This window comes from Pseudorca crassidens, chromosome 2 (assembly GCF_039906515.1).
Source record: "Pseudorca crassidens isolate mPseCra1 chromosome 2, mPseCra1.hap1, whole genome shotgun sequence".
In the NCBI taxonomy this organism is placed as follows: domain Eukaryota; kingdom Metazoa; phylum Chordata; class Mammalia; order Artiodactyla; family Delphinidae; genus Pseudorca; species Pseudorca crassidens.
The window spans coordinates 160,431,281-160,444,422 of record NC_090297.1 but is presented as its reverse complement, the minus strand read 5'-3'; the positions used below and the strand labels follow the sequence as shown (position 1 = coordinate 160,444,422).

General features: G+C 43.5%; 1 protein-coding gene across 4 annotated transcripts in view; it reads left to right on the top strand.

Moving 5' to 3' along the window:
- SMYD3 (SET and MYND domain containing 3) overlaps positions 1-4,095 on the top strand; it is a 714,589-nt gene extending 710,494 nt beyond the window's left edge. For all 4 annotated transcript variants that reach the window (XM_067729540.1, XM_067729539.1, XM_067729542.1 and 1 more), the window contains one exon: positions 3,770-4,095. In XM_067729540.1, the coding sequence (XP_067585641.1) occupies positions 3,770-3,871 (102 nt within the window). In that variant the 3' untranslated portion in view covers positions 3,872-4,095. The remainder of the gene's footprint in view (positions 1-3,769) is intronic.
- Positions 4,096-13,142: the final 9,047 nt, after the last annotated feature.

Below are 13,142 nucleotides of genomic sequence, written 5' to 3'. Positions count from 1 at the left end.
CCCCACCCATCACTCAGAGAAAATTACAGTGTTTACTTGTTAACCCTATTTATACTTGGTTTTACCTTCTAGACAAATGGTATGGATTTTTTCCAGTCTCTTCAATGTGGTCCTCTGCACCCAGCTATGCCCATTTCCTCTCTGCTTCCAGCCACCCCTGTGGATAGGATCCTCTAACCTTAGTATCTCAAATCCTACACATACACACCCAGGCGTTGCCCCCGCCCCACTTTTGCTACCGGTGCTGCATTCACCACCAGATAAGAGAACGTAGGTCACAACCAGCAGCATCTTGACTAGGAATACCTTCATGGCTCCTCAGGGTGTCTCAGAAGCCACACGTCAGAGACCCTCCAGGCCCTCTCCTTGGTCACTGAAGACTGTTTGCAGGTGGAGGCTGCACAGTGCAGTCATGGAATGAACACGGGGTTCACCCTGGGCTCCCTCTCAGGCCAAACATGAGGACATTGCGCCAGATGGTCTTTATGGCCCTCCCGCAAGGAAGCAGGCTGGGAGGTATGGAAGTGAGGCCTGGGGAAGGCCAGGTGGCTTCCCTTCCTGGCTGTGGCTCTGCAGTTCGTGAAGGGTTGCAGGGCCGGAAGCCTCCTCTGATGCTCAGGCACCTGCTGTGCTGTGGGATGAGCAGGAATGAACAGGAAGACTCCAGATCAGCCACAATTAACTTTGTCTCTTGAGGAGTAGGCCTTATTCTTTTTTTTTTTTTTTTTTTTTTTTTGCGGTACGCGGGCCTCTCACTGCTGTGGCTGCTCCCGTTGCGGAGCACCTGCGCCACCAGGGAAGCCCCATAGGCCTTATTCTTAAAGCTGGAAGGGAGGAGAAAGTGAAACGTATGACTGGAAGAAAGGCAGCGAGGAAGGAAGCTGGAGCTATAATACGTCTGAAAACGTGCAGATCGACCTTACCCTTCAGAGTGGTATGAAGATGACTGTCATGTAGCCTCTGAGTCAAGTCCCTGAGAAGCACAGAACATTCTCCAGATGAGGAACCTGGAGAAATAAAACAGGAGGACACAGAGAAGCTGATCTGGGAGTTCTCCTGAGAAACGAGGCCAGGCCCTCACCCAGCAGAGAGCTGTGAGGGGCCGGGAGGGCGAGAGCCCTCACAGGTCAGGCAGGCCTTTCTCCAGCCGACCTGTCCATGGGGCTTGGAGGAGCGTTATTTCTCTTTCTGCAAAGAGCTTTTCAGGTGATGCTCCTGGCCCATTCACCCTCCTTTGTCAGATCACAAGTACAGCTGGTCCTCTGTCAAGTGGAAGGGAAGAGAACATCTAAGCAGCTTTCGAGTGAGAGAATTTCCCATGAAGGGCTCGAAGCATCTCTCCAGTCTCTTTTTACAATCGCGCTCTCATGCAGGCCCCTGCCTGGGACCTTGAGATGTCTAGAACAACAGAGGACCTGGGGAGTGGGGCGGGAGGGAGACAGGAGACATTTGTTCCCTGAATGGCATCAAACATTTGTTGCTGATCTTCTGCCCAGAGGCATGTCACCGAGCTTGGCTGCCTCCAAGGTGGAGGCTACTCCCAACTCCTCCCCTCGATCTCGTACACCCCTCACCCCGCCCCACTGCACCTCGGGATTTGCTTGCAGATGCTCTGCACCCACAGGGCAGACCCACTCAGGTTACTAAGAACCAAATCCTCACGGCCCTGACTCATCACAGCCCCCTTCTGGTTTTCCAGCTGGCATGTCACAGGTGATGGGCCTGCCAGTGCAGGATTACAGCCAACGCCACGGGCAGAGCTCTTTTCCAGGCTGGGACACCAGAGCCTGAGGTGGCGGGCCTTTCCCTTTTTTTCCTCTCACAGTAGCTAAATCTAGACCCCGTCTGACTGTTTTCCTTCATCCCAGCTAAAGGGAACTTTTTTTCTTTTTCTTTTTTTTTTTTTTTGCGGTACGCGGGCCTCTCACTGCTGTGGCCTCTCCCGTTGAGGAGCGCAGGCTCCGGACGCGCAGGCTCAGCGGCCATGACTCACGGGCCCAGCCGCTCCGCGGCACGTGGGATCTTCCCGGACGGGGTCACGAACCCGCGTCCCCTGCATCGGCAGGCGGACTCCCAACCACTGCGCCACCACGGAAGCCCGGGAACATTTTTAAAGAGGCCAAAAAGCCAGGAACACAGGCCAAAAGCACTCCTAGCCCTGAACACCCAGTAGAATGAAGGGGTGCTCCGCAGCTCTAAAGTCTCTGTGGCTTTAAAGAGGTCCATACCCAAGAATATCCACCTCCAGAGATTTATCTTAAGCAAATATTCAGCAAAGGCAAAAAAGTCCTATGCTAGAAGAGCTACATCATAACAAAAACTTGGTAGTGATCTAAATTTCTAAGAGTAGAATTGTACACAGCCAGTAAAATGGTGATTATGTTGGCTGTAAGTCACCACTGAATAATAAACAGTTGTTATTATTTGGTGAGAGCTCACTGTATCGGTCGCTCTCAACCCCGAGGGCACGTTAGAATCTCCTGAGCCCAGGCCTCACCCCCAGAGAACAGGCTTCAGTTGACCACGTGTGGGGTTTGGGCGCTGGTACCTTTGACAGCCCCCAGTTGATGCTACTGTGCGGCCAAGGCTGAGAGCGTGGTACTGAGAGGCAGGTGCTTTTCTGGGCGCCTAGCACCCCCCAAAGTCTCTTTACCTATCTCTCGAGGCACGTTCGTATTGAAGACAATGGGTCTGGTGCCCCCCACCCCGTCGGGGAGCCCCCAGTTTGGGCAGTGCAGGATGGTACTGTTTATCTCTAATTTATTGCTCGGTAACAAACCATCCCCAGAACTCAGCAGAGTAAAATAACCACCCTTTTATTATGCTCACCGATGCTCTGAGTCAGGAATTCAAACGGATCGCAACAGGAATGGCTCGCCTCTTTTCCATAACGCCTCTTTTCCACAGTGTCAGCTGGGAAGACTGGACTCTGGCTACCTTCTGGCTGATGGCTGAAGTCATCTGTAGGCTTCCTTATGCACATTTCTGGTGTCTAGGCTAGGATGACTTGAAAGATGGACTCAGCTAGGACTCTCAACCAGAGCATCTCCACTTGGCTTCCCCAAGTGGCTTGGGCTTCCTCACAGCGCGGAAGCTCATGGTTCCAGGAGCAGACACACTAGTGAACGAGGCAAAGGTTGCATGGCCTTTCTGACCTAGCTTTGGAAGTCAGTAGCATTAATTCCATCATCACACTCTATTACTGAAGTGGTCACAAACCCATCCAGATTTCAGAAATATTTTGGAGGTAGAATTGGCAAGATTTAGTGAAGATTGAACATGGGGAGTGAAGGCAGGGACTGTCAAAATGCCAGTGTTCTAATGTCATAGGACATGAAAAGAATACAAAAATTGTATGTATACATTATATGTATCACAGTACATATAGATGAGAATTAAATGCAGCATGCAAAAATGAAAATTATATTTTAAGGCGATAGCAGCATAGTAGTTCATCTTTACTATTACTTAATCATTTTAGTAATTCTTCTCAAACCTCTTTACCTACACCAAACCTAAGCTCTAATAATCCCTGAAGATTGGTGTTGCACAGCAGGCCCAGCATGACTCAGGTAGTAAGTCTGCTTTCCAAGCACCACGTTACAGAATCACCCTTGTCACTTCATTGCTAGTGTGGAGAACCACCGTGCTGCTCACACTGCAGACGCTGGGCTTCTTCGGGCTCCTGGGTGTCATGGGAAAAGACGAGGAGCAGGCAGGGACCTGCCTCATTTGGCGTTCTAATCCGTCTTCTTTCTCTTCCCTTTAGGCTTTTGATATTATGAGAGTGACACATGGCAGGGAGCACAGCCTGATTGAAGATTTGATTCTGCTCTTAGAAGAATGTGATGCCAACATCAGAGCACCCTAAGGGAACCCCCCCCCATAGAGGGAGAGACAGCTTATATACCTTTACTGAATGCCTTATTGAGGTCACACACTCTATATTTTGTTTGTTGTGTGAACCTCCCCTATTGGAAATGCTGTTCTGTATTTACTTTGGTAAATAAAGTCAGACATATGGTTTGCACACCACATGAATCTTTAGTTGTAGAGAAGCACGACTATAATAAATATAAAAAATTTGGTTGAAAATGCCATCTGCTAATTATTTTCTTTGCTTACTCACTGGTAATGTTTAAGATCTCAGCATTAAAGATAGAAAATCCTATTAAAAGCATAACAGAATAAGTTGTAACTTTCTCCTTAGATAAACGGAGGGATAGTTGGATAAAAATCAATGTTTTCATATTTGCTTCCAAGCAAAATCTTAATGTCCATTTTGGCAAGAAGCAAGATTTTCAGATGTCTTCACTGCTTGCGGTAAACGATATGTATGTCCATGATTCACTTCCAAATACATCTGCAACACAACAAGTTTTACTCTAAATCCTAGAAAGATGTCATGTTAGGTTTTATTAGAAAAGGACAGGAGGTCTTAATGGAAAAAAAAAGAAAACTGTTTTTCATATGTCTCATGGCTCTTTGTGTAACTCATTCTGAGCATTTTATAACCCTTTGTGTATGTCATGCTTTTGGAAGGGGAATTTTCTTCTATAAATCTCTATGTCTAAGGTTCGACCCTGTGATCTACATAGCATGGGGCTCCATTATCCTGCAGGAAGCAGGGTCCTAGCATCCCAGCTCAAATCAGGTTTGCTTTCTTTTCTTTTTTCTTACTGTTTGTTATTCCCCAATTATGTGGCCTGCTTTTCCACTTTCTGCTTTAGACAAACACAGAAACCTTTTTTCTTTTCCTCTAGCAAATAATAACTTCTTTCATGGCTCCGTGATCCTGTGAGCAGTTTAGTCCCTCAGGCTTAGAGAAGACTCCAGGAGTATTACTGAAGCTGACAGGAGTCTCACAGAGCTTCCTGTCACCCACACCTTATTTTACAAGCAAGAAAATGAGATACAGGGCGTGATGGCAGAATCCAGAGCAGCAACTCAGGAGCCTCCCCCACCACCCCAGAAGGAGTGGCACATCCTCCGGCCACGTGGCCGCACTGCGGCGGCAGCCATGTCAGAATGACACATGGACGTCTGGTCGAGCCAGAAGGAACCAACCTCATTTTGCAGCAGAGAAAGCTAACGCCTAGAAACTGGAATCCACGTGAACACCTGGTGGGCACTGTGATCACTGAAACGTGCCTGATCTCGCGCACGCTGATGAGTTCTGCAGCCGTTTCATCAGCGTGCTTGGCTCGGGCTACTGTCCATCAAGTATCAGGCACCTCTCAAGCACACAGTATCTCTAATAGCCACAGTAGCCCAACAAGGTAGGTGTTTTGAAGCCCATTTTATAAGTAAGGAAACTGAGGCCTGGAGTTAGATGCTCTGGGATCTCTCCTGATTTATTGTGACCTTGAGAAGTCTTTTTGAGAGACCAGTTCTACCCAATTCAACAAATACATATTGAATGGTTATTGAGTTTTTAGGAAAAAAGAGATATAAAGACTGAATAAGGTGTGCCCCTCATCCTCAAAATGCACACTGTGTGATATGCTATTTATATCAGTTAGCTTTTACTGAATAATAAACTATCCCCAAATAACACTTATTTTGTTCACTATTCTGTATGTCAGCAATTTGGCTGGACAGTTGCTTCTGGTCTGGCCCAGGCTCCACATACCCCTGCCCTTACAAAGTCCCACTGCAAGAGCATGGATGTGTGGAGAGGAAGAAGTTGTGGCCATGTATGCAGTCCACCATAGCAGCCCTTGCACTCTTTTGGCATTACGGAACATTTAGTGATTTTAATGAAATCCACAGACCTTGGTTGGCCTGGCTGGTCTCAGCTGGGCACACTCACTGTCTGCAGTTGCTGGTGGGTCTGCTGGGGAAACAAGGGTGACTGGGGCCATGTAGCTCATTGGGCTAGCCCAGCCTTGTTGACATTGCAGCAGGCTTCCAGGAACAGTAAGTAGGCAAGCCCCGAAGTGCAAGCACTTTTCCAATCTGCTTGGATCACATTTACTAATCTCCCGTGGGCCAAAGCCAATCACAGTGCCAGCCCAGAATCAAGGGTGGATAGACTTCTCTCAGTCAGAGGAGCCACGAAGTCTATTACAAGGACATAGATCTTGGGAGAGAAAGACGTTGTAGACATTTATGCAGTCCCCCATGGCAGCCCTTAAGCTATCTTGGTGTTACGGAACATTTAATGAATTTGATGAAACCCACAGACCTTCTTTCTAGAAAAACATATACATATGAGCAAGTTGCTTGTTCACATTTGCTTGTAGGATCAGGGATTCTTGAACTCCCTATGGCCCATTAACGGATTCCCTGGGGTCCTTCATCTAATGAAAAATAGACTTGCTGCCTTTCAAAAACACTGTGAATTGTCTTGGTTCCTAATTTTTAACTCATTAGGAAAAGAAAAAGGCCATAACAGAAGGTAGAGGTAGTAACTGACGTGCCAAATGAGCAGAGTTCACCGATAGAGCCCCATGTTTGCCAGTTTTCTGAATGAAAGTTATCAGTCAGTGATGATCCTGGATTAAGAGATTTGCCTTCACGCCTCCTAGAGAAAGCATGATAGGCTTTTAAATCCCTCTCAGCCCACCTCCAGTTTTCTGAGAAAAGCCCCTTTAAAGGAAGGGGCCCAGCCTGCACCAACTTCTAATAGAAAGCAAACATTTAAGCAATGGTAAGCATTTAACAAACAACTCTACAGCTAAATAATTTTGGAGAAGGGGAAAGGAGATGGAGAATATAATTTAAAATCCATGTCACCGGTGGCTGACAATTTATTGCTGCCCCAGCCTCCATGACTGCTATTTCATTAATCCATAGTCACTGCAGCGGCAGGCTTTTTTCACATCAGTAACCTGACGCCATTAGTTGCTCCTCTGGGATGAGAACACATTTAAACTGAAAATGAACACGCTGGGCATAATTTATGGCCATGCCATGTGAATGCCAAGAGTGCAGGGGAGGAAGGCTGCCTGGGAAGCCTGTTCACTATGAGAGCTCAGGACAGGCTTCCTCTAGCCAAGCAAGAGCGCCGGGTGGGTGAAGACGGCAGCCATCCTCTGATGAAGCCAGACAGCCACAAAGCACAGAGTCCCCTCATTCAAGCTTCACTGCAGGGATGAAAGAGCAATTTCATACGTGGGAGCCCCCCGCCTCGAGTTATGCCTTGAAAATTCTTTTCTGGCCCAACCAGGAGGTGATGTTATACTCACTCAGAGTAGCCCACTGGGATTCCACAGGGACATGGTTCTGAGCATTGTCTGTGAAGCAGTACAAAATCCTACCACTGGCAGCAGCTTCAGGAAAACACCAGAGCCCTGCCCTCACCTGAGCTCTGTAAGAGATCAAGCTGACTGAGAAAGCCCAGCAATACCACCCCCAACGTGGGACACGCGACCTGTTTGAGGTTTGTAAACATCAAAATGCAATTGGTTCACAGTCACTATATTCAAAACCAGTTCAAAATATATCGAAACTCAATTCTCTGCTCTTCATATTTAGCTCAGCTCCATCATCGTCCTTCTACCCTTCAGCACGGAAACTCAGAGCCACTGACTCTTCCCTTGTCCCTTATCAGAGGAATAAGTTCTGTCTATTCATCCTCTGAAATGCTTTTTTAAATTTCAGCCATTTTTATCCTTATCCATTTCCAGGCTCTTTGCAGGCCCCCAGCACCTCTTGCAAAGACTTCCTCGCTGACCTCCTTGCTTGCCATCCCTCTGTTCCCTGCCTCCATCTAGCTGCCAGTCATCTCCCCCAAACACCTATTCCGTCATTTCCTCATATAACTCCTCTGCTCAGAAACTTACAGCGGCTCCCCATTGCCACCGCACTCGAAGTCTAATCTTCAGATTGGCAGTGATGGTCTAAACTACCAAATCTTACACTTACTGATCCCTATGTGTCCCTGACAACCTAGCTGGACCAAGTGCCCCCCGCCACTCCGAGCTCCTGAATTATGCCGTCTTCTTCATCACTTCCTTCTTTTGTTCATACTGACTGAACCACCTTTCTTCTCCATCTATTTAAATTGAATTCATTCTCAAAGGTCTAGCCCAAGCCTCTTCCTTTTTCTTTTTAAAAAAACATTCAGATATGTTATAGTCTATAGCCAGAATTCTTTTTTTTTAACATCTCTATTGGAGTATAATTGCTTTACAATGGTGTGTTAGTTTCTGCTTTATAACAAAGTGAATCAGTTATACTTATACATATGCTCTCATATCTCTTCCCTCTTGCGTCTCCCTCCCTCCCACCCTCCCTGTCCCACCCCTCTAGGTGGTCACAAAGCACCGAGCTGATCTCCCTGTGCCATGCGGCTGCTTCCCACTAGCTATCTATTTTACGTTTGGTAGTGTATATATGTCCATGCCTCTCTCTCACTTTGTCCCAGCTTACCCTTCCCCCTCCCCATATCCTCAAGTCCATTCTCTAGTAGGTCTGTGTATTTATTCCCGTCTTACCCCTAGGTTCTTCATGACCTTTTTTTTTTTTCCCTTAGATTCCATATATATGTGTTAGCATACGGTATTTGTTTTTCTCTTTCTGACTTACTTCACTCTGTATGACAGACTCTAGGTCCACCCAGCTCACTACAAATATCTCAATTTCATTTCTTTTTATGGCTGAGCAATATTCCATTGTATATATGTGCCACATCTTCTTTGATGCTCAAGTTGTATCAGCCTTGGCTACTGGGATCGTCTTCAAGCTGGATCCTGTGTCCTGTGATGCTGTGATTTGGGAAACACTTTTTTGCTTTGGTGTGCAGCAAGATATTCCAGGCTCACCTTACACTTTTGCACTCTGGACCTGGAACTAACCATTCTCTAAGGAGCTCTGGTTTCTTTTACTGAGGAATGGTATTTAGAAGCCCTGATCCAGGCGCTGTGTTTGCTTATTGCTCCTAGGGAGTCACCGCTTTCTAGGCCTCTTTAAAATTGTGAGCTCACACTGATACCACCAATTAAAATCCAGCATCCTGGGTATTCTTCCTCTTTCTCCTTCCATCTTTGTACTTCTCTCATACACACAAAATAGTTCTGAAATTATGACTACAACCATTACTAACAGCAAACCTACTAAGTGAAATTTAAGATTCTTTTCTAGTGCTTTTTGTTCTTAGGCAAAAAAAGGTTGTATTTTCAGAATACTATGTTTAAAAATTATTTGAATTAAATTTTCCTCTGTGATTATGTAATTTGATATCCAATTAGGTTTGTTTCTTTTTTTATTCAACTTTAGGGTTTGCCCCATTATTAACTTATGGTGGTATATAAATATCAATATAATATATATTAATATAGATTATATTTTGCTATTACAAATAATGCCATAATGGAAAACCTTGTACGTATGTTTTTTCATATTGCTAGAGATGTACCTTCAGGATAATTTCCTAAAAGTGGAATTGCTGAGTCAAAGGGTAAATGTATATGTAATTTTATTAGGTACTGTCAAATTTACCTTGAGAGGGGTTATATAATAATGCCTGTTTCCCCTCAGCCTTGCCCACAGAGTGGATTCTTCTAAGCTGATGATAGGTGAGAAATGGTATCTCAATGCATTTTGCTTATTAGTGAAGTTGGATGTCTTCAAATATTTAAAGGCCTTTTGCCATCTTTTGTGAACTATCCTTACATGTCTTTTGTCCATTTTTCTACCAGATTTTTAAAGGTTTTTTTCCTCTTGATCTTTATATATTAGGGAGATTTTCCCTTTATAATATTTAATCTCTCAGCTTGACATTTGCTTTTTGACTTTGCTTTAATTTTTTGCCCTGAGTTCCTTTGCATAGGATTTTCAAAAACATTCCTTAAGAACTCTATTCCATGACAATCCAGCTTCCAGTTATAAAAGTAAGCACTACCAACCTTCCTCGCATAGGTTCTTGACTCTTAAGACTTCATGAGTTGAGTTGATATTTTAAAATTCATTCTTCTACTACCCATTCTATGATCTTCTTGTCTTCAGTCAGCACCTTGCCTTGTCAAGGTGCTGACCTGGTGAAATGATTCAGATTTTCATTCCTGAACTGTCCGGGTCCTTAGTGGTTTTGCCTTTGTGGGTTGCGTCAATCTTCATTAAACTAGTTATACAACTGCTAAGATGCACTTCAGAGAATCCCCTGGGTTCAGACATGGTCCTCCTTCACCCCATTGTATAGCAGCAATTTGATACTGAGATCAGTCAGTTCAACCAGATCAGTAATCTGCTCTTCCCCTGTTGACTCAGAGGAATGAAGAGCCCCAAATGAACACATGGCAGTCTCAGTTCCCATAATAATGGAGCCACTTTTGCATTCCCTGAGGAATCATTCCTCCCTTAGAAAGACATTTAAGCCAGCAGATCCAAAAGTCACAGGAGTAGGAAGCAAAAATCTGCAAATGCATTATTAACTGTAACCGTGAGAGAAAATTATTTACAACCCCAAATTTGAAAGATAAATGCCAACCTAGTATATTAAAAGTAAATGCAGGGCTTCCCTGGTGGCACAGTGGTTAAGAATCCACCTGCCAATGCAGGGGACATGGGTTCGAGCCCTGGTCTGGGAGGATCCCACATGCTGCAGAGCAACTAAGCCCATGCACCACAACTACTGAGCCTGCGCTCTAGAACCTGCGAGCCACGACTACCGAGCCCGCGTGCCATGACTACTGAAGCCCGCGTGCCTAGAGCCCTGCTCTGCAATAAGAGAAGTCACCACAATGAGAAGCCCACACACTGCAACGAAGAGTAGCCTCCGCTCGCCACAACTAGAGAAAGCCCATGCACGGCAACAAAGACCCAACGCAGCCAAAAATAAATAAATTAAATAAATAATTTTTTTAAAAAAAGTAAATGTAGAATAAGGACTGTAAGTCTCCCAAATTATATTTCCTATGAATACTTTCTTAGGAAGCTACTGAATGATTTTAATACTCTAATTTTCTTATCTTCTCTCTCTCTCTTTCCTATTTTCTATCTTTTCTATTTTTGTTTTACTTTATGCAAGATTCTCTCCATTTTAAGTCTCAAATTTTTATAGGAATTTTTTCACTTCTGCTAGCATTATTTTTTTAACTTTCAAGAGCTCTTGTTTTATTCTCCAGTGTTCTTTTAAAATAGCATCTTGTTCTTGTTTTACAGATTCAGTATCTTATCTCTCTAAAGATAAAAAGATAATGATAGTGGGGAGAAGATTATTTTTCTCTGCATAATTTGTTTCTACCAAATTACCTTTTCTTTTTGTTTGTTTTATTCTCTATCATTCATATAATACTTCTTTCTCAAATATCTGGTGACCACTGGCTATCCATTCATAATTTAGAATAAGATTCCATAAAAACTGATTGGACACTTTATGGCTTCTGATTATGGAATGCTGAGTTTTGTGTCACAACTCTCTCAACAAGAACAATGAAAAATGCCAGGGGGAAAACACAAGAATAACGTTCAAAACACTGAAGAGATTAAGAAACACTGAGGAACCTCGAGGCTAATTTTTGGATGAAAGCCTGTTAACAGAGAGGTTAGTGAACTATTAGATATCAGAACCAAAGCTGCTTGCCCATGAAAGGCATTTGTCAGTGCCGCATACTCGGATTTCAGAGGCTGTATGGGGAAAAGGGGACAGAAGTTAAGTCTCATGAAATCCCTAAAGTGGTAAGACTTAAGAGAGATTCTGTTTATACTGAACTGGGACCCCAAAAGGCTAAATACTTATTGTAAGGGGAGATAGGCTCAGGAATGTCTTCATGTTGAAAAGAATAATAAATTTAAAATGAAAGGAAAGGGGAGGCAAAAAGAAGACTCTGTAACTCTAGTGCCTAAAGATTAGTCCTTATGTGAATTTACTATCCAAGCAGGCAAAGTCTGGGCTGACCAAAGAGCCTCAGGTTGTGAACTGACTTGGGATGATTCTCAGCTGATAATGTCCCCTAATCTCTGGCAGAAACAAATGAAAAACCTCACTGGAGAAGGGTATATTCATCCTTGGCCTCTGGGAAAGCCCTCAAGTCATTTTTCAAGGTCAGTGACTGACCAGTCAATGGTAATCAGGAACTCAAGAACAAAGGTGACACGAGTATGTGCAGGAAAACAACAAACTGCAGCAACAGGCTCACATCCCAAATACAGGAATATCACAGGCGTATCTGAAAACAATTACATCCACTACTTAAATTAATAAGTGATAGATTTTTAAACTACAGAGAATAAGGAATAATAAGAAGTGAAACAGTATATCTGGAAAAGACTCATACAGATTCTAGAGATAAAAAATACAATAACTGAAATGAAAACTGCAGTGGATACCCTTGGTAGCCATTTGGTCGGAGTAGAAGAAAAAATTCGTGGACTGGCAGATAGGTCTGAAGAAATTATTCATAATGCAGCACAGTGAGAGAAAAACATGGAAAATATAGTAAACAAGTGAAAAGGTGAGGAGGAAATAGTAATCAGGTCTACCATACACTCGATCTAATAAGACCCATAAGGATAGAGGAGTAAGAATATGCAGCACATAATGGTTGAAAATTTTCCAAAACTGATAAAAGCATTAATCCACAGATTCAAAGATCCAATGAATTTCAAGCATGATAAATAACAAGAAATTCACAACAGGTACATCATTGTGAATTTAAGAAAAATGAAAAAAGAGAAAATCTTCAAAGCAACCAAAGTAAAAAGGCAGATTACCTTCAAAAAAATGCCAGTTAGAGTCACAGGTGATTTCTCATCAGCACCACTAGAAGTCAGAAAGAACGGAATGCTGTTTTCCATTGATGAAATTGGTCAATGAAATTGATGAAAGAAAATAATGGTCACCCTAGAATATTAAACCCTGCAAAGGTATCTTACAATACTAAGGTGAAATGAAGACATTTAAAACCAAAATCCAAGAGAGCTTACTAAAGTCCCTTACTGGAAAAAAAATCCTAAAAGATGTGCATGATGCAGAAGGAAAGTAATCACAGATGGAAGGTCAGAGTTGCAAAAAGAAATGGAAAAGTAGGAAAATGGCTACTATTTGGACAAATACAAATGAAGTTTGTATTTTTACAAAAGAGTAATAATAATGTCTACTAAGGTTACAAAATGAGACATAAACACTAGATAACAATAAAAGTATACAAGGAGGGAGTAAATAATGTTGAAATGTTCTAAGGTCCTTGTATGGTCCA